The 21,648-nt window shown below is 31.6% G+C and overlaps 1 protein-coding gene across 1 annotated transcript; it reads right to left on the bottom strand.

Annotated features, from left to right (window-relative positions):
* Positions 1–4,992: 4,992 nt before the first annotated feature.
* Positions 4,993–21,516, bottom strand: LOC143077008 (uncharacterized). Its single transcript, XM_076252901.1, has 10 exons — positions 21,416–21,516; positions 16,353–16,503; positions 15,815–15,901; positions 14,880–14,973; positions 12,280–12,399; positions 11,909–12,058; positions 10,953–11,090; positions 10,400–10,588; positions 7,917–7,991; positions 4,993–5,887 (listed from the first exon to the last, which is right to left on the bottom strand). The coding sequence occupies exons 2-10, from the start codon at positions 16,491–16,493 to the stop codon at positions 5,745–5,747; spliced, it is 1,137 nt and encodes a 378-aa protein (XP_076109016.1). The 5' UTR covers positions 16,494–16,503; positions 21,416–21,516; the 3' UTR covers positions 4,993–5,744.
* Between the last annotated feature and the right edge of the window lie 132 nt (positions 21,517–21,648).

The following is a 21,648-nucleotide window of genomic DNA, read 5'->3' as shown; positions in this document are numbered from 1 at the left end:
AAATGACACAGAAATTAACAACTATTTGTGACTGGTCTCCTTTTAAGGCCTTTAAGAACGAGGAAAGCCCACACCACTTAGTAAGCTATTGAAGGCCCTGACATCACAAATGGAAAACAATTCATACGAGAAATCTTACCACCTAATTAATGTACAAAAAAAATAAGCGAAAAATCAAATAGGAAACACAGCAGCCACTAAATTGCAGGCTCCTGACTTGGGACAGACACATACATACAGAATATGGCAGGGTTAAACATTTCTAGCAATTGATAAGATATTTATTGGAAAGTAACCCTACCACAAGAAGTTACAGTTCGAGTTGTATACATATTTTCGAACATCCTGGCACTTTAAATTTCTAGGAGGTGAGATTCTCAGGGTTTTACGTCAAACTCTATGGGAAAATACAATTTTTAATTCCAATTTAAAACCAAACGGTAAAAGATATCACAAAGATTTTTAAAACACATGTCTAATATGATAAGGAAAATTGAAAAAACGATCTCAAATTAAATTGTAATGCTTCAACAAAACATAAATTGTGTTTTAAGTTTGTGTACCTATATATGGTAAAACCCGAGGATTTGCCACCGCTTCAACTCCAATATTTAAATCGATAAACACAATCTAATTATCTGATTGGTCAATCTACAGATGTGATGCAAGCATGAAATTATGTATTCTTTTTAATTGAGTGATTTTGCAACAATAGTTTTGTTTGGCCATAGAAACATTGAGAGAAATAAAACTTTAATGCTTCATAGGTTGAGTTGGTTCGGTAGTAGGTTGGTCCCCTCCGTAAAACATTCAGTATGCCTTCGGAATATACAAAGTATTGTCAAGAATTTCAATAACGGCCGGGAAACAGACTAGTCCGGTAGATGTTGAAAGTTTTGGTATCTTTAAATAAATATTATGGCTCAATAAGTTATCACATGGAAATGCAGATCTACATCTATAACAGATCTTAAAATGCTTATCTCATCAAACTTACATGAAGAAGGTATGGTATTTCATACATAGCAATATATCAAAATGCTTCTTATATTCAAAGTTTTGTAATTTGCCTGTAATATGGTATAATATATTTTTCATGCTTTTGCCTCAGCGCTTGAAGTTGATTATTTGCTGTGTTCATTGTTCCTGCTTCACATGCTAGAATAGTGCATTCAAAATATTGTTGATCCATTCTGTATGTGTCTGTCCCAAGTCAGGAGTATGTAGTTCAGTGGTTGTTGTTTGTAACTGTGTTAAATATGTTTTCTATTCAGCATTTTGAACATTAATTAGGCCATTAGTTTGTCTCGTTTAAATTGTTTAACTTTTGTCATTTCACAGCCTTTTATAGCCAACTATCCTGTATGGGCTTTACTCATTGTTGAAGTGACCTAATATAGTTGTTAAATTCTGTGTCATTTGGGTCAATATCCCTTATGCCCTCTCTGTGTAGTGATAATGGACATGTTTCTATTTTTAACAAGCAATTGAGCTTAACCATTTGTGTTGATTTGGAAAGAAAAGGACCACAGAATAAATGTGTAAAAATAATGGATTATTAAATGTATTCAAAGTATTAAATTTTCAAGAAACTTATTGTGGGAAAAAAGGGATTTTTTACCACGAAGAGCCACATCACGAAAGGATTTTCAGGGTATGCTAATTTATGGAAAAAATGAATCTCTCTTTGTACCCTGAAAATTTAACCACATGTCTCAGCTTTGAAACAGAATATCAAACATATCAAAGCAAGCTTATTTTTGTTTTTCTGAAATTGTTTCACACTTCACAGCGATATAATACTGTTTCTTTAATTATTCATCCCTTATTTTATTGATTTTGTATTTTAATTGTATCATTAGAACAAATTTCTTCGTTCAGTATTTGTCCACTTGTGTTAATATGTCTTTTAATTGAGTAAAGCCATTTCAATTGATATTTTATACTGTGTGCTTCCTATGTTGTGACGTTTCACTATTGTTTCAGGTAAGGGTGAAGGTTTGGTACCAATGTGTAAAACCGGAATCTGATGTTTAGTAGTTGTTGTTTGTTGATGTGGTTTATAAGCGTTTCTCATTTCTTGTTTTTTTTATATAGATTAGACTGTTGGTTTTCCCGTTTTTATGATTTTATCATTTTTCAGGGCCCTTTTATAGTTTGCTGTTCGTAGTGAGCCAAGGCTCTGTTTTGAACACAGTACTTTGACCTATAATAGTTTACTATTATAAATTGTGACGAGTTGTCTCATTGGCACTTATACCACATCTTCTTATATCTACTCCCATGAACATCATAGAAATTAGATATACAACAAAAATTTCCTGATAATTAGTATTCTTTTACATTATATTTGGAATTTATAAAAGAAAATAACAGAAGTCAAGACTGTATTAAATGTTTTTTCTTTAATAGCAAAAACAATATTTGTACAAAACAGAATACAAAATAATTGGAATGTTTTCCCCTTTTGGAATGTTTTCCCCTTTTGGAATGTTTTCCCCTTTTGGAATGATTAACACAAGTCAACAACTGAATGGTTGATAACATCTTATGACTATTATATACAGACAACTCAAATCATGTTCATTTAAAGAAATAATATTTAAGCAATGACAGTTTCTGTAAACATCTTTTCTTTATTCACTTTCAATATGTTCATTTCTTAACTTCCAAAAGACTGATTTGTTTTGAGTTATATAAAATCTGTTTTTTAACCTTCTCATCAACAATGAACTACATATCTATCAATTGCATCTTAATAGAAGTTATGTTGAAAAGATAAATGTTTACTAATATGCATGTAAAATATTACACATACATTATCTTCAATATCTTTTTTAAACAAACAGGGAAAAAAGACAACCATTATAAACAATTCAATATTCAGTTTATATTCTTTCCTATATATTTAAAAATCTAAGAATCAGTTGTTGTCGAGAAATGCATCTTTAGAAAATAAAAATATTTTCATGAAATGATTGATACCTTTTGATAAATGAATAATAATGATAATTTCTGAATGCAAATCCCACAATTATATATTATCAATAAGTAAGCATGTAAGATATACAACAGCCTGACACAAAAAAAATCAATAATACATCTAGAGATCAACAGGTGATTATTGTAAACTATTTATAAACAAGAAGTAATTGTAACAGGATGCTGTTACGAAGTCTCCCAAACAAAGCTCCCATAACTCACCATTCATATGGTCCCATGTTCATTTGATTTGATTTTTTGTCCCATAAAAAATATATATGGCTTACGAGTGGGGATCTCCACCATTTAAAAGTATTCAAACAGGAGGGGGTGGTGATGACCCCCAGGTAAAGTACCTACATTTCATTTGATTTGTTTTATTGTCCCATACAAGAATATATATGGTTTAGGGGTGGGGAAGTTTTCAAACAAGAGGGGGTGGGTTGACCCCCTCGGGACTTCCCTTTTATATCATTTCATTTGTTTTATTGTCCCCTACAAGAATATATATGGTTTAGGGGTGGGGATCTGGACCGTTTACAAGATAATAGCACATTCTCAAATTGAACAGGATGGGGGCGACCCCCAGGAACTTCCCTTTAATTTCATTTGATTAGCCTTGTTGTCCCATACAAGAATATATATGGTTTAGGGGTGGGGAAGTTTTCAAACAAGAGGGGGTGGGGTGACCCCCTCGGGACTTCCCTTTTATATAATTTCATTTGTTTTATTGTCCCCTACAAGAATATATATGGTTTAGGGGTGGGGATGTTGATCGTTTACAAGTTTTCAAACAAGAGGGGGTGGGGTGACCCCCTCAGGACTTCCCTTTTATTTCATTTTCATTTGTTTTATTGTCCCCTACAAGAATATATATGGTTTAGGGGTGGGGATCTGGACCGTTTACAAGATAATAGTACATTCTCAAATTGAACGGGGTGGGGTGACCCCAAGGAACTTCCATTTAATTTTATTTGATTAGTTTTATTGTCCCATACAAGAATATATATGGTTAAGGGGTAAGGATGTTGACCGTTTACAAGTTTTCAAACAAGAGGGGGTGGGGTGACCCCCTAGGGACTTCCCTTTTATTTCATTTCATTTGTTTTATTGTCCCCTACAAGAATATATATGGTTTAGGGGTGGGGATCTGGACCGTTTACAAGATAATAGCACATTTTCAAATTGAACGGGGTGGGGAGGACCTCCAGGGACTTCCCTTTAATTTCATTTGATTTGTTTTATCGTTCCATTCAAGAATATATGAGGTTTAGGGGTGGGGATCTGGACCGTTTACAAGTTTTCCAACTAGAGGGGGTGGGGTGACCCCCTAGGGACTTCCCTTTTGTTTCATTTCATTTGTTGTATTGTCCCCTACAAGAATATATATGGTTAAGGGGTGGGGATCTGGACCGTTTACAAGATAATAGCACATTTTCAAATAGAACGGGATGGGGAGGACCCTCGGGGAAATCCCTTTAATTTCATTTGATTTGTTTTATTGTCCCATTCAAGAATATATGGGGTTTAGGGGTGGGGATCTGGACCGTTTACAAGATAAAAGCATATTCTCAAATTGAAGGGGGTAGGGATGACCCCCCAGGGACTCCCCCTATATTCAATGTGATTTGTTTTATTGTCCTTTAATCATTTCTGAAGACTACATGTATCTATCACTTATAGTTTTCAAGTTATATTCATTTGAAAATTATAGAAAAAAAAATCCCATAGGGTTCGATAGTAAACCCCTCCCTTCTTTCTGCCCCCCAAAATACCCCTTAATAGACCCAAATCTACAAACGAAAGATCGATGGCTCACCTAGACATATTAGTCTAACATTCTATGAAACCCTAAGTTAATCTGACCAGGGGTTTTGGAGAAACGCTGCGGACAAGTTCATTTTTAATGTGGCGGAAGAAAAAGAAAAAGAAAAAGAAGAAGACTAATAAAAATAATAAGAACTGAGCAAAAACAATAAGTCTCCAAACTTTGTTTGGGAGACTTAAAAATAACAGAAAACAAACATATAACATACATATAAACAATCTGAGATGGTCTGCATTTTTTAGAAAAAAATTCTCTTGAAAGTGTAAAATTTTTCAGTATGAGCAGAAACTGACATAGGTGAAGTTTTTATGTGTTGTACTAATTTAAGCTTTGATGCAATAACAAATTAGACTTCAATGGAAAATTTAGATTAAATTCAAATTTATTGTATAAACAATTGTTAACAGCATGTATGCACTTTCAAATAGATTTTTTTATTCTTTCAAACACAATATTTCAATTAAGGTAGTGTATTTCGATAAATATTTGCAAAAAGTCAAACCTTTTACCGTTAAAACAAACAGTCATGAGTTTGCCCACTGGTAAATATGTGGGCAATGGTTATACCCAAGGCCAAATAACAGTAAATAAAAGAAAAGCAAAGTTCAACTTTAAAGCTTAGTAGAGTAGTACAATCATTGAATATAAGTCTTGAAAAGGTGTAAGCCAATGGTTTTTTTTTTCAGACAGAATTCAATGTATATAAATATTTACATACCATTTCACATAGAATACACTGTAAATATAAAAACAAACAAACAATTTTTTTCATTGTAAGCACTAGAAACCACACTATTTTTTGTTCAAACTCAGCTTACTGCATACATGTCTTGAATGTCAGATATATGGTGACTCTTCATTGAATTACAACCATAGCAAAGAAAATAAAGCATTAATGCTACAAGTCTTTAGACAAATAAACAATGCAGTTCATTCACCATTGCTGGTAGGGTGCACACTTTCCATGGAATATTTTAAAACAGCCTTCATCAATACCTGTCATGATTTCTGCCCAAAAGAATGCTTTTACACCCATAAATCCTTCTGTTTGTATTCTTTTTGTCAAATTTTCATATCCTGGAAAGTAAAATTTATTCAAAGTTTACATTCTCCATACAGGTCAATACATCAACTCACTTGCTTTCAATTATTATGATTATAACAGCAACTTTTAAGAATCAATTCCTGATTAAAAACTTATATGAATAAAGAAATGAATTGGCCATATACACAATATAGCAATAGAATATAGTTATTTCTTGATTACGTTTTACATTATTTGGTCTCTGATTGATAGTTGTCTCAATGGCTACTTTCCACATCTTCTTATGTTTTTTTAAAGCAATGTATATCAACACAGAACGCAATCACAGTCATTCAAGTGGAAAATGAAGGCCAAGATGTCACAATTTGAGTGTAGACTTTTATGTGACTAATCTTGATGCATGAACTGTAAAAATATCAGCACTAAATGATTGTAGTAGCACAGATCTGTATCTAATTATTATTTACCATATTTATTATGTATCTATTATATTATTTAATAACTTTATTATTATAAAGAAATATAGCCAAAAAAATCTTATAAACACAAAGAAAACAATAATATAGCCATTATTATCCCTGGTCCTGTGTACCAGTGTTCTCCCCAGGCCGTTTTAGCGTCGCGGTACCGCGACGCTATATTTTTTCACCGTGATGCTATAATAATTCCCGCGACGCTATAATTATTTTGAAGATGCTATTTTACTTGTCCTCAATTTTGAACTTTCAACTATTATCGATTATGATCATAAAAATTAGATCACCTTTAATTGTAATCCCTTTAAGTCGGACACTAAAGGCAATTAAGAGATTAAATAGCCAGGTGTTAATTGCCCTCAGGGTTATAACTGTTTGTTTGGATGCGAATATCCAAAGCTGATACTTGTGACATGACTAATACCACGTGTCTGCAATCACCAAATTTATTTCGACATGGAAAAATGCAATCCCAAAACAATTCGAAATCTACGTTTTGTATAACGAAATTTCAAAGATTGAAACGATTTTTTTTTTTTTTTATAAAAGTCGTTTATTTTGTGCAACTCTCCAAAAATTACTTTCTTTCTCTTCCGGTAGTACGAGAACGAGAATTTTGGTTTTGAGCTAAAATAAGTTTTATACTTCTTTAAAAAGTGATCATAATTGGCTTAAGTTTATGTTTAATCCATTTAATGCATTAAAAGCGTCTTATTCATTCACAATCTCTTGTCAAACAATGTTTATTCTCGGACTCATTTTCATAAATTTTTCTACGGCCGCCATTACACATTTTTGTGTAAACTACGGATTAGAACCGACCAGATATGACAAAAATCCGCATTTTCACGATAATGACAACAGATGGACAGTAGACAGGAAAAATATACCAATTGAGAAAACTACGCATTAACAGACTATTTGTTAGATAACTTTGTTAAAAATACATATCATTTTGATGTAAAGATAAGAAACAACTGGGACTAATTCATTGAGTGCCATGAAACAATGATATTCATAAAAATGATAAAATAAAAAAAAAATAAATTGATTATTTTGCTACTTTTGCTACTTTATCTTTACTTATTAATATAATATAAAAATTAGTAAATTTTGAGTACTAGATATTTAGTTTTGTATATATACAGGTTGCACTATAATGAACTATTCATTCATTTGACTTATTGTTGGGTAACTGAAACCATATATTTATTTTTGTTTGGCACAAGAGGAAAAAAATAATTCTGTAACTATAAATGAATAAAGAAAACATAAACTGAAACAACTGTTTTTGTGGTTATAGTTTAATTGTATTCTCAGTTATGAATTGAACAATATAAACTAAAACATATAAAGGAAATAGAGCATCAACGCGACGCGACAAATGACATTAAAAAAAAATACAGTTATATTTTTTTACGCAAAATGTGATGCTATCCAAAATTTCTGGGGAGAACACTGTGTACCATAATGATTTTTTTCCATTTACTAATTTCATGATGAAATTATAGGAAAGGTAGGTGTACACATAAAGCTTCTAATAACTTTAATGTTATATACAATGTTACTGGTTAACATTAACTACCTCTTTCTGTATGATAAACATAGCCCTCCACACTTCTGTCTGCATTGTAGACCATCATCTCTCCTGAAGATGCACCTTCATAAAAAAAAGAGATCAAAAATGTAATTTCGTAATAAAAGAAAAATATCAAAAATATAAATCTAACTGGTCAGCTTCCTATAGAATCTGAAATTCACAAAAAAATGCTTTCCCTATTTCAGAACATTGCTGATAATCATGGTTCTGTTGAACGCAGTATTGCTCAAAGACAGCTTGCTTTGAAAACAAGAGACTCTGAAAGCTGGTTTATTCAAATTATAAAATTAACAGAAATGTATGAATTGCCATCCCCAATAGAGGTATTGGATCTAGTCCCAAACAAGAATGTGTCCACAGTACACGATGCCCCACTCGCACTATCATTTTCTATGTTTAGTAGACCGTGAAATTGGAATAAATTCTCTAATTTGGCATTAAAATTAGAATGATCTTATCAAAGGGAACATGTATACTAAGTTTCAAGTTGATTGGACTTCTACTTTATCAAAAACTACCTTGACCAAAAACTTTAACCTGAAATTTGCACTATCATTTTCTATGTTCAGTGAACCGTAAAATTGGGGTCAAAACTATAATTTGGCATTTAAATTAGAAAGATCATATCATAGGGCACATGTATACTAAGTTTCAAGTTGATTGGACTTCAACTTCATCAAAAACTACCTTGACCAAAAACTTTAACCTGAAATTTGCACTATCATTTTCTATGTTCAGTGAACCGTAAAATTGGGGTCAAAACTATAATTTGGCATTTAAATTAGAAAGATCATATCATAGGGCTCATGTATACTAAGTTTCAAGTTGATTGGACTTCTACTTTATCAAAAACTACCTTGACCAAAAACTTTAACCTGAAATTTGCACTATCATTTTCTATGTTCAGTGAACCGTAAAATTGGGGTCAAAACTATAATTTGGCATTTAAATTAGAAAGATCATATCATAGGGCTCATGTATACTAAGTTTCAAGTTGATTGGACTTCAACTTCATCAAAAACTACCTTGACCAAAAACTTTAACCTGAAATTTGCACTATCATTTTCTATGTTCAATGAACCCTAAAATTGGGGTCAAAACTATAAATTGGCATTTAAATTAGAAAGATCATATCATAGGGCACATGTATACTAAGTTTCAAGTTGATTGGACTTCAACTTCATCAAAAACTACCTTGACCAAAAACTTTAACCTGAAATTTACACTATCATTTTCTATGTTCAGTGAACCGTAAAATTGGGGTCAAAACTATAATTTGGCATTTAAATTAGAAAGATCATATCATAGGGCTCATGTATACTAAGTTTCAAGTTGATTGGACTTCAACTTCATCAAAAACTACCTTGACCAAAAACTTTAACCTGAAATTTGCACTATCATTTTCTATGTTCAATGAACCGTAAAATTGGGGTCAAAACTATAAATTGGCATTTAAATTAGAAAGATCATATCATAGGGCACATGTATACTAAGTTTCAAGTTGATTGGACTTCAACTTCATCAAAAACTACCTTGACCAAAAACTTTAACCTGAAGCGGGACAGACGGACGAACGAACGAACGAACGAACGGACAGACGGACGAACGGACGCACAGACCAGAAAACATAATGCCCCTCTACTATCGTAGGTGGGGCATAAAAAGCATATTTGGAAAAAATTGGTTTATAACGCAGTGAATGACTATTGAAAAACATCTTAATTCTTGAGGCTAGGACAAAAGTATCTATGAAAATGCTTAATTTTTAAAATTTTAAAGTTGGTGTAGTTCATAATATCTGGGAGAGTAGTGGTTCAGAACTATTATCTGTCAAAAGAGCCTGTGTCAAAGCCAAAATAATAAGTGGGACTTACACTCTTCAAGCTGATCGAGCAAAATTTAATGGAAACAGAACAAGTTCTTTATGCCCTCTGTGTTTTAAACAATCTGAAGACTTAATGCACTTTCTAATAAAATGTAATTCATTGGAAGGAGTGAGAAGGAAATTCATTATACTACTAAGAAATCTACTAAATGAAGATTTTTTTTAATCCAATAGTGAATATTCAATAATAAGGGATTCTACACTTCAAGAGGATTTTCCAACTGAAGTGGTTCATCTGATAAAGGTGGAAATTACAGAATAGGTAACAGGTAACAGGTAACACATATTTGATTGAAATGGTTTGTATAATTATGATCTTATTCACTGTGAGTGTTAAATTTTTCACTCATTTAACAAGGTATTGCAAGTATAATTGGGATTCTATAAAATGTATTGTAATTTTCAGCCAGCATTTATATTTGTTTAAGAATCTTTAAATCTTTTAATGTGTATTATATCAGTATTTTTAACTACATGTATTTGTAGTTGTTCATTAAGTTAAAATTTGAAAATTATAAACAAAATTTATCAATGAAATCCCTGAGTCACAGATAGATGAAAGGCATACACTTGTCAGACTAACCTATTGGAACCTGTACTTTGACAACAAATCTTTTGTTGGTGAGAAAAGCCATTTTCTGTGCAGCTTCATTTGCATTTCTGACATAGACTTTAACATCAGATTTAGTTGATCCCATCACTCTGTAGAAAGATGTATGAAATCCTTCACCAGCCTTTTCTCCATAATGAAATGGTCTGGCAATCACATATCCTGTAAAAGAAGTAATATCATTGAATCATTCATAGTCAACATCTAAGCTATATCATTTAAGAATTTAAAGTGTTTGTTTAAATCTAAGTAAGATATGTTCAACAATGCATTGCATGCATTTAAAATAAAAAAAAATCCAATCTGTTCAGTGATCATTTCATAAGCTTTGATATAAATCTATGTTCTGCAGAGAAGATCTTATATTTTCCATAAGTTTTACTCCTTTGGTGATCATCTTTTCAAAAGTTTTATGGATGCTATATATATATCAAATATGGTTGACAGTTATAGCAGATATGTGTTTACACCATTTATTGGTTGTTCATATTCTAAGGTGAATCCCTTAAAGTTTATGCTTTCGTACCTGTGCAATTGCTCCTATGTCCATTAAACTTCCAGTGTTTTAACTGACAATCTCTACTGCAGTATAAGGTCACATGACACTGGCCACACCTCTTTAAACCATCTTTTGGTATCTGTTTACACTGGGCGCAAACTGCATCTATGTTATTATAAATATTTGTATACATTTTATAAGAACATGATTTTTTAATCTCTCTCTGATGTCATATAGAACAAAACAGATCTAACATACTATTCATCTGTATAGGAATCTTTTAAAACATTGTAATATACAAAATTTGATAGAAAGACTATTTCCCTCAATATATGTCTTTTTAAATAAATTTCATATGAGTAGATGAATTTGAAGTATACCGTATAGCGGGTTATTTTCGCGGGGTGCAAGTTTTCGCTTATTTTTGCGGATAGAACAAAATCACCAAATTGAATTCCTCTAATTTAAAATGCATATGCAAAGGTATTGATAAAAGTTATGAATTCCGCCAAAATATTTTGTATACCTGATTCAATGAAAATCACGAAATTAAATTACATCCACGAAAGTAACGCACTATACGGTAAAATTAATTGTGGAATCCATAATTTCAATTAACAACCTTTTTACTTAAACATATAACTATACAATTAGGAGGCAAAAAAATCACTGAGGTTGTAAAGCAGTATTTTTTTCTGACCAAATTGAATAGAAATGTAATGTAGTGTAAATTCAGAAATTATTGAGTGCATTTATTATTGCGATTTTGTCATTTTAGACTTAAATGCAATTTTAATTTTTACGATTTTGAGAAAAATCCTGTTTAATTCATATAAAATATATATTTCAAAATGCGAATTTAAATTATTGTGTTAACAAGTCTGTCGCATTTTTGGCAATAATAAAACCCTGCATTAATTTCTGAATTTACAGTACTGAAATGTTTCAGTAAGAAAATCATACAGATGTGTGTTAAAACCTACCCACAGCATCTCTTTTAGAATCTGCATCAATGACAGCATCATGAAGTAACGTTCTAGATGCATCATCTTTTGCCAGTTCCATGGGTGTTGTCCCATCTTCATCTTCCACCCTGGGGTCAGCATGTTTCACAAGTAGTAATCTTATACAATCTGAAAAGTAACAATAACTATATATAGCTATAGTATTCCCTTATGAACATGATCAATGCATTAAAACCCTTATCATCTTTAAGGTCTTCCCACTATGTTAGAAAAGACCTTTATAGTTTTTCTAATTTCAGATGATCTTTCCTTTTAAACAATGCACCAAGGTTTTATAGTACATGTCCAAAGAGTCAGGATCCATCAGGTTAATTCTGTTAATATCATACCTATATTTCCTTGTAAGGCTGCTCCATGTAAAGGTGTGGCTCCTGTTAATGTCTTCAGGTTTATGTCAGCTTTACCTTGTTCTATTAAGTGTTTGGAAATTTCAACACTAGGATAGCGACCTGATTTTTAAAGAGATAAACAAAACATAGTTAGTAAAATGTCAATCAAAGTGCTTGTAAGCACTGAAGGGTAAAGATTGAAATTATTTTTAGTGGGAATTAGAACTAAATAAAGTATTGGTTGTAGTGTTCTTGACCAAGGGCGATAACTCAAATATCTGAGAATATATTTCATTGACCAATTTCTGGAAATGTTCATGGATAGGATGTATAGAATTTTATGGTCAATGCACAATATTTAAATTTCAAATTGTGTATTTCAAAGGTAGTGATAAACCTTTGAAGACTTAGATATCAAGTCCTATCCATGAACATTTTTGAAATCATCAATTGATTGCAGCTTATGGTCATAATTATAATGATTTATTTGTATAATGATTTATTTGTTAAAAGCTTTGTCATTTTTCACAAAAGGTCAGGTTTAAAATTGTGTTTATTGTATTAAAAGTAATTTCTTTTCAAAGGTTGAAATATTTTTCAGAACAATGTGAATTACTAGACACTATCTATTGCCATTCAATATGTTGTATAAATGTTCTTAATGATTTTAAGATGTATATGTCCAAATAAGTATTCAGATTGAATCTTATGTCTTTTATTTTGATCTATCAGATTAGAACTTTTCATGGAATCAACTTTATAACATTGAGATGCATGCATGATGTCCAACTTATGATTTCATGCAATAACAAAACTAACAGGTTGTATACTACAATCTTCTGTGAACTCATTATTTTTATACAAATCTTTATGGATCAAGAAAAAACAATGTTTGTTGTTATTTGATCCACAGTTTAGGGTACATGCACATAAATTTCGAATCAACCAAATCCAATTATGAAAACACAAATTTGAAATAAACATGGCTACAGAGAAACCCTGTAATTTTTTATCCTGAAAGTCTATTGAATAACATTAATGGACTAACATTCCATGGATGTCTTCATTAAGAGGAAGGTATGATAAAGGTCACTTTTTGGCCCCTTAAAATCAACCATGTATTTAATATAGGAGCTGTGTCAGAAAGAAATCAACCGTATGCAAATATAGAAATCAACCTTATGCAAATGAGATAGAAATCAACCTTATGCAAATGAGATAGAAATCAACCTTATGCAAATAAGATAGAAATCAACCTTATGCAAATAAGATAGAAATCAACCTTGTGCAAATGAGATAGAAATCAACCTGATGCAAATGAGATAGAAATCAACATTATGCAAATAAGATAGAAATTAACCTTATGCAAATGAGATAGAAATCAACCTTATGCAAATGAAATCAATGCATCTGTTCACCTAATTCCAGTCAAACAAATCTTTACGAAAAGTCTGTATATCTTTGAAAAATGTGTTGTTTATTTAATAAGAATCTTATAAAACAAACCAAAATTCAATTTCTGTTTGGTATTTGAATGTTCCAAAATCAACCAGTCTTATAAATATACATGTATACGTGCATTTGCATAAGGTTGATTTCTATACGACGCAGCTCATATATCAATCTGAGAGTGATCTCCCCAAAAACCTTACAATTTTAGATTATTGCTCTTACAACATGTACAATACCCCCTCCTTTGATCACTGGCATAACTTTTTAACAATTTAACAAGATAAGAACAAGTAACAGTAGTTCAAAATAACTTGACTAATTCAGAATACAAATGTTGTCATTCCAATGTATGGTTATTTATCAAAAGATATCCAACTGTGCAAAATCATCACCACCCATAATAGATTAGAATTTTGCTTTTATACAAAGTACATGTATATATCTAAATCATAGTTTGCTTTTGAACAATAAGTTGGAGACATTTCTGAATTAGCCCTCTGTTACTAATTGTGTTAGAGATCTTAAGAATTATAAATATTCATTTTCTTATTTGTCTTTTATTCTCATAAATTTCAATATTTCCTAATTAAATGATAATCTGTAAAACAACGCTGTAAAAGCTATGAAAAAAATTCTTGTCAGATTTGACACATTTCTTGCTGACTCTTGATATACTTCATATATATTGATAGAAATTAGTGGTTATAACTATATGATTTTTATTGTATTACGATAGCCTTTGAAAGCAAAAGATTTTAAAAGGTCATTCAAGTATGAAGTGTATATATTGTTATCATGGTTCAGGTGAAATATCACTGACATTAAACTAAAGATTTCTGAGATATTAACATGTAACTTAACAAAAGACATTCTTGGATGAAAAGTAGGTTGCAGACTAAAATTATGACGTGGTGTTGTTATTTAGACTATTGGCAGTTATGAAATGACATATTCAAAAGACTTATGAATAAAACCCTATTCTTTATTGGACAGAAATGGAATAATGAAAGGAATAAATCTGAAGTGTTGGATGAAATGCTAAAAAAATAATCTAAGAAAATGAATATTTATACATTTTAAAACTATAAATAAACTGAAACATTGTTAGCCAACTGTGCAACAACTTGAACTTTTGAACTTTTACCGACCTGTGGCCAAAAACAATGGTGTGAAACCTAAAGCATCCTGTATGTGAACTGATGCTAACCCACCATAGGTCATTAGTATCTTAACTGCAGTAATCTGTTGTCAGATAATAAGTGATATAAAATAGATGTAAACATAAACTTGCAAAACTTAATATATCCCAGATAATGTCTTGTTTTAAAGCTGCTTTTACTTATTTTAAATGATATGTAAGTCATGAATGGACTATCAAGCAGTCATGCAGTAAAGGCTGAAAAATATGAAAACTTAAAAAATTCAAAACAAAAAATCATAAAAATTTCAATAGAGTTTCTACATTTTTTACTGTCATGACTGTAAAGTATTCCATAAATTTTGGAATTTCAAAAAACATTAACAATAAATCAATAAAACAAAATATGTCAACAGGCTTAAGAGTCTGACATGAAAAAGATGTATTAATTATAACTAGACTTAAAAGATGTCATGGATGTGAATCTATCTAAACTATGGAGATACAACTACATGTAATTGTTCATGCTGCCCTGCCATAATTTGCTATGCTGAATTACCACATAAAACACATGCTTTATACAATTAGCCCTTTTAAATGAGCACACACCATTTTCTAACAGCAATATCATAGACATTTTTCATCACAATAAAATTTGTTACACTATATACATGCCATATAAATATTGAGTAGATATATGTTTTTAACATAATTTTACTCTTAAATAAGCATCATTGGAAGTATAGAAATATGAATAGCATTGTATTATTAATAAATGGTCTAACCCTTTTTAAAAAGATTTTTAAAATAAGTGTGAAATAAATGAATGAAAAAAGCAAAAATTCTGAAAAGTATTGCTAAAGTAGATCTAACTTTTTTACAAAATGTTTATTCTATACAAACACACCTCAATCGTTAGAAAATAAACTTAAGACAATAACTTACATTCTGACAAGAAACAGCAAAATGTAATGCAGTCATTCCTGCTTTATCTGTGGCATTTACTCTTTGTGGGTCTGTATCCCATAATATCTGAAAAATAGGGTTATCTTTTTATAATTTAATTTTGGATGTAACATGTCTTCTGATTGGCTGACAGTGTTTTGTCTATCAGCTTGTAAACACATTTTTCTCATGTAACCGTGAAGTCGAAATTGAAAGAAAAAATATAAGTCATTCCTTAAATTTTTTTTATACATTAATCACTTTTTTTATCAATTAAAAAAATTAAGATATAAAGATCTATTCATACCAAGAGACCAAAAGGAAACTTAACATACCAATTCCGTTTAATAATTACTCTACAAACTTTACAAAATTTAAATTATTATCAAATGTAAACATCTATTTCAAATAGCCAACCAACATGAATTTAAAAATGTGTTGTTGTACTCATTTTACAATCCTAAGATAATATTTTATTTTTCTATTCAATTTATTTGAAAATTTCAACCCACATAGCACATCATCAATAATATAATACCCTGAGATAATCTGTTAGCAAATTGAAATCTCCACTTTCACAGGCCTGACAAACCAAGGCAGTTAACTCTGTTTCTGCACTGTGTTTGTATTGCTCTAACTCTGACCTTGTCATTTCTGACACCAGTTTTTCTGATCCCATTTTTATTGATCTAAAATGATAGAAATATAAGAATAAAAGACTGCAAACCCTGTATATGTATATAGCCAAATGTGTAAATCAGAAAGATAATACAACTGCTTACAAATAAACAAAATAAAGACGCAACGCACGTCTGGCATATAATTTTTTTTTTCTAACCTGGTACCTTTTGATGGCTATTATTTGTTTATTTATCTGTCCTATATTTTCTCCCAATTATTTATTGTAGCCCTGTTGTGTAATGTTGTCATTTTAATGTTATAATTAACATTGCCATTAAAGCGGGAGGTTTGGCATGCCACAAAACCAGGTTCAACCCACCATTTTTTTCATAAAATGCCCTGTACCAAGTCAGGAAAATGCCCATTGTTACATTATAGTTCGTTTCTGTGTATGTTACATTTTAGTGTGTTTTTGTTGTGTCGTAGTTCTCTTATATTTGATACGTTTCCCTCAGTATTTAGTTTGTAACCCGGATTTGTTTTTTCTCTATCAATTTATGAATTTCAAACAGCGGTATACTACTGTTGCCTTTATTTAGCAGCAAATTTGTTTCAGTTTTGTTAAATTATGCAAATAAACATTGTTAATAAATTATTCATGGACAACTGAATAATTTGACCTCATTAAATCTGTATTCATGTAAACTTCAATTGAACCTCTTAGCTAGAGACGGGTTACACATGATATGTGTGTGTTTGGCTAATAAAAGGAAAAGAATGTCAACATTGAAAGTGAAACAAGAGTAGACCGTTTGATTGACTGATTCAATCTACAATAAAATGCTTCTCTGAGCGCAGCCTGATACGACCGCAGAGATCGACTCTAAACAGTTGGGGCAAATTTTGACACAATATTCAATCTTGATACTGTCTGAATTTGGATTGTGATCAAATATTTGAAATAAAACATGTTTCTGACAGAAAATAAATGGGTCAAAAATCTTACAAATTTATTGTGCAATACTGTCTTTTGGAGATTTCCTCCTGAAACTTTTAAAATAATTTGAAATTTGAAAAGAGAGATCCATACACTTAAACACAAGTTATTAGATATAGGAAGATGTGGTGTGAGTGCCAATGAGACAACTCTCAATCCAAATAACAATTTAAAAAAAAAAGTAAACCATTATAGGTCAATGTACGGCCTTCAACACGGAGCCTCGGCTCACACCGAACAACAAGCTATAAAGGGCCCCAAAATTACTAGTGTAAAACCTTTCAAACAGAAAAACCAACGGTCTAATCTATATAAAAAAAACGAGAAACGAGAAACACGTATAAATTACATAAACAAACGACAACTACTGTACATCAGATTCCTGACTTAGGACAGGTGCAAATGTCTGGAAACTACAAAAATGCTTATTGATGGCCTCTTTTTAGCCTTTAATTCCTTAACTGTTGGCACCATAACCACCAAAATGAAACCCAACCTTTACCTTCTACTTGTGGTATTAAACATTGTGGGACAATTTCAGAGAAATCAAAATACTTATACAATAGTTGTTATCCTGAAAATAGAAAAATGCTTGTTTTGGGTCCCTGATTCCTAAATGGTTAGGACCATCATCCCCAAAATCAATCCCAACCTTCCTTTGGTGGTGTTGAATGTTCATAGAAATCCATTCACTTTAACTGAAGTTATTGTCCAGAAACCAAATGTGTCTTTGGAAGACGACGACAACATCATACCATTATGCGATCCCAAAAAAATGTTTGCGGTCGTATAGAAACTCATTCTTATACAGATAAATAAAATGCTCTGCAGGGCGCAGCTTGATTCTTGAAAACATGCATAGGATTTCCCATACTTTCATACTATTTCCACCTCTTTCAAAAAAATCTGCCACCTATCCAATATGGCCAAACTAACCACAAAGAGCCCTATTAGCCAAAAAAATATATGTCTGTTTACGGTTACACGACCGACCCTATTTTGAGCGCCGACCCTAAGCCATTTTATTTCCGTTGTAAAGTGAAAAATAAACTGAACTCGTGTTAAAAGTGAAGATAGTGTTGCCTGATACACCCCAATGTTCATAATCATGAATATGATAGCTGTTTTAAGGAAATTTGTGACTCGTGTGATGAAATAAACATTTTGTAGCCATTTTCCCCCAATCAAAAACAAAGGGAAATAATCCAATCATTAAAATTACAGGTAAACTCGGCCCATGATCAACTTGGACCACGACAAGACGTAACTGCACACTCAAAATCATGTCACAAAATTTAAAAAAAAAAAAATGAAAATACCGACCTACCTACCCGATTTTTTAAAGCATCATACCTGCCAACTTTCACGATTTAGGCGTGTACTACACGATTTTGACCCTTTGTCACGATTGCACGATCGTGATCGTGAAAAAAGCTATAAAACACGATTTTGTGTAAATTTACACGAAAAATTTCATTGTTCCCGATTTTGAACTGTGTTCAAGGGAGACAATCGTGTTAGCCAATCAAATTCAGTGTTTCTTGTGATCAAATTAATGAGCCAATCAAAAACGTTTTCTTTCAAGATTATTCTAACGTGCTAGATTTTGAACTTGTGTTGTAGAATTTTAAAATCTTGAACATGGGTGATTTTTCACCTTCAATGAGGTTCTTACACAGATTAAGAATAAAAGCATGGCTGATTGACAAAATTCAATGATGCAGTACTACCATAAAGATAATAAATAGTAGTTTATTCACTAATTTATTGACATTACACTTGCTTTAACATATGTTATTTATCTATTCAATTATACATAACCAAATCATTAAAGTACAATGTACTATTCTTTATTTTTCACAAGGACCAAACAAACAGGTAAATGGGGAACTGTCCCTAAGACAAGGGTCATTTGACTATAATAAAAAAATAAATTAGAATTTTTTTTTTACTTGAAAATGGGAAAATTCATTATATTTGGAAAAACTTTTCTAAATGAGGATTAGGATTCCAATTTTTTTTTAGGTCTCAGACCATTTCAAAATTATTGTACATGTGTTGACCATATAATACCAGATAGATCATAAGATGTATACATTTGTAGTTCTTTGGGAAAATTTCTTCAGATAGCATGAATATGTGCTCATTTGTTAAAAAGTGGGTTTTAATGGCCTTACATTGAGGGGTTACCCCTAGCATGTCATGCCAACAATCATTTAATATCTTTACACATGAAAATAAATCCTGGTCTTATAGCTACATGTTCATCTTTTCTATTGATATAATAACTAGAATCATGCAAATATCCTTAAGAAAAAGGCTTGTAAGCTCATCATACAAATATGACACCTTTTCTAGACCACAAAACAGCACGCGCAAAATATGTCGCAAAGAACTTAAACTTTGAAATTGTTGTCGCGCACTAAAACCCCCAGGGGCACTTTCAAAAGTTGGCAGGTATGAAGCATGTAACCTTAAACAGACATATATTTTTTTTTGGCCTTATGGCGGGACGATATATATATCAAATGAAGTCATTGTTGGTATTGTGACGTCACAGCCATCATGTTGTCATATTTTCTGGCACACAAAATTCAACCTTGAAAAACTACTGGCAGCAAGATGGTTAAAACTTAAGGTTCATCATAACAAACAGACAAATATGGCTGTATTTACATGCCAAAAACTACTCTGAGTACAGACTTACCTGTGCAGTTGGAAAAATTTTAATGCCTGGTATCCTCTAGATATATCATTGTTAAATGCATTTTGTGTTACAGAAAGATAAAATCTCTTTTGGATTTTGATGGGCATTTTTTTTCCTTCATGCATGAGGTGTGAAAATTAACTAAGTTGTGGTACATCTTTGAGATGCTCCCTAGGTAAAAACTGGTTTGTATTGTTTTGATTGTCCTTAATTGACATGGACAAGAGGTATCTTCACAACTATAGGTGAGTCAGAGTTTATCTGAGTCAGTATCAAACTAATTCAGGTGTTTGTTTATTTTTACACCTTCTGCAGAAAGGAAAAAAAATGCCCATTAAAAACCAAGAAAGATTTTATCTTTCTAAAACACAAAATGCATTTAACTTTTATATATCTAGTGGATGCTTATAGGCCTTAAAACTTTCCAAACAGCACAGGTAAGTCTGTACACAGAGTAGTTTTTTTAGGTGAAAAGATGGCCATATTTGTCCATTTGTTATGATGAACCTTAAAGTTAGTTATTATACAAGTCCCAGATAAATCTGAACATCACAGAAGGTCTTTTTCCGAGTTTCTGCAGAAAATAAAGTGTTGTATATAAATTTCATTAGATATTATCAAAGAGCAACCCACTGTAAGCTACCTCAGAGGCTGAGTTCACTTGAAACTCTACAATCGACTTCAGACATTTGTCAGAGTTAAAAGATTATCACATGAACGCACTAGAGTTGATATATTTCGGAACAACTCTAAGTAACTCTAGGGTAAGGCCCTGACCAAGCATAAAAAATAAAATATTCTCATTGCTTTGACATCATTCAAGAGTTTCTCGAGTTTAACCCTGGCTCAGTGAGGGTTGGAACTAGAGTATGAGGGGTTATCTCGAGTCGTTCAAGTAAAATCATATTGTTGAAACTCGAGTAAGTAAAGTTACCTCAAAAGTTTCAAGTGAACTCGGCCATAGTTGAAACCCGAGTAAGTAAAGTTAACTCGAGAGTTTCAACAGTTCAAGTGAACTGGGCCGAAGAGTATACGGGGCTGTCAGGATACATGGTGGAAACAGCAGGGTATATAACCCATCAGTCATGAACCAGGTAGTTAATGTTGATTTTACAGAAAGGTCATAGCATTATTAAACAAAGTGATCGAGTGGACCGTTTGAAAAACCAGTGAAAATTGTTATTCTCATCCGTTGTGATCAACTTTGTTGAACACAACTATTATCAATTCCTAACAAATATAAAGTAAACAAGGTTTCATTGGATGAATTACACACATTTTACTTCAGACGTCACTGACAGGGAAATACTTCACGTGGGAGGCAAACAGGAAACCGATAGCAAATGTTTTTGATACTCATGGTTCTCCGAAACTAAAATTGCGCAGAGATTATATTATTCATTTTACATTCTATTCAAAATTGTTCTCATGGCATATAAAATAATATGAAATATCTAAATGATTTCAAAATGTGAAGCATTTTGGAGAAAACATGGAAATTTAAATGAC

This window comes from Mytilus galloprovincialis, chromosome 1 (genome assembly GCF_965363235.1).
Source record: "Mytilus galloprovincialis chromosome 1, xbMytGall1.hap1.1, whole genome shotgun sequence".
NCBI classification, from domain to species: domain Eukaryota; kingdom Metazoa; phylum Mollusca; class Bivalvia; order Mytilida; family Mytilidae; genus Mytilus; species Mytilus galloprovincialis.
The sequence above is the reverse complement of the archived record's forward strand: the minus strand, read 5'-3'. Positions and strand labels throughout refer to the sequence as shown.

Coding starts and splice junctions, on each gene's coding strand:
- LOC143077008 (XM_076252901.1), bottom strand. CDS start 16,493: ATGGGATCAGAAAAACTGGTGTCAGAAATGACAAGGTCAGAGTTAGAG. Junction 14,974..15,814: donor TTGCTGTTTCTTGTCAGAAT/GTAAGTTATTGT, acceptor ATCTGACAACAG/ATTACTGCAGTTAAGATACT. Junction 11,091..11,908: donor TTCTAAAAGAGATGCTGTGG/GTAGGTTTTAAC, acceptor ATAATAACATAG/ATGCAGTTTGCGCCCAGTGT.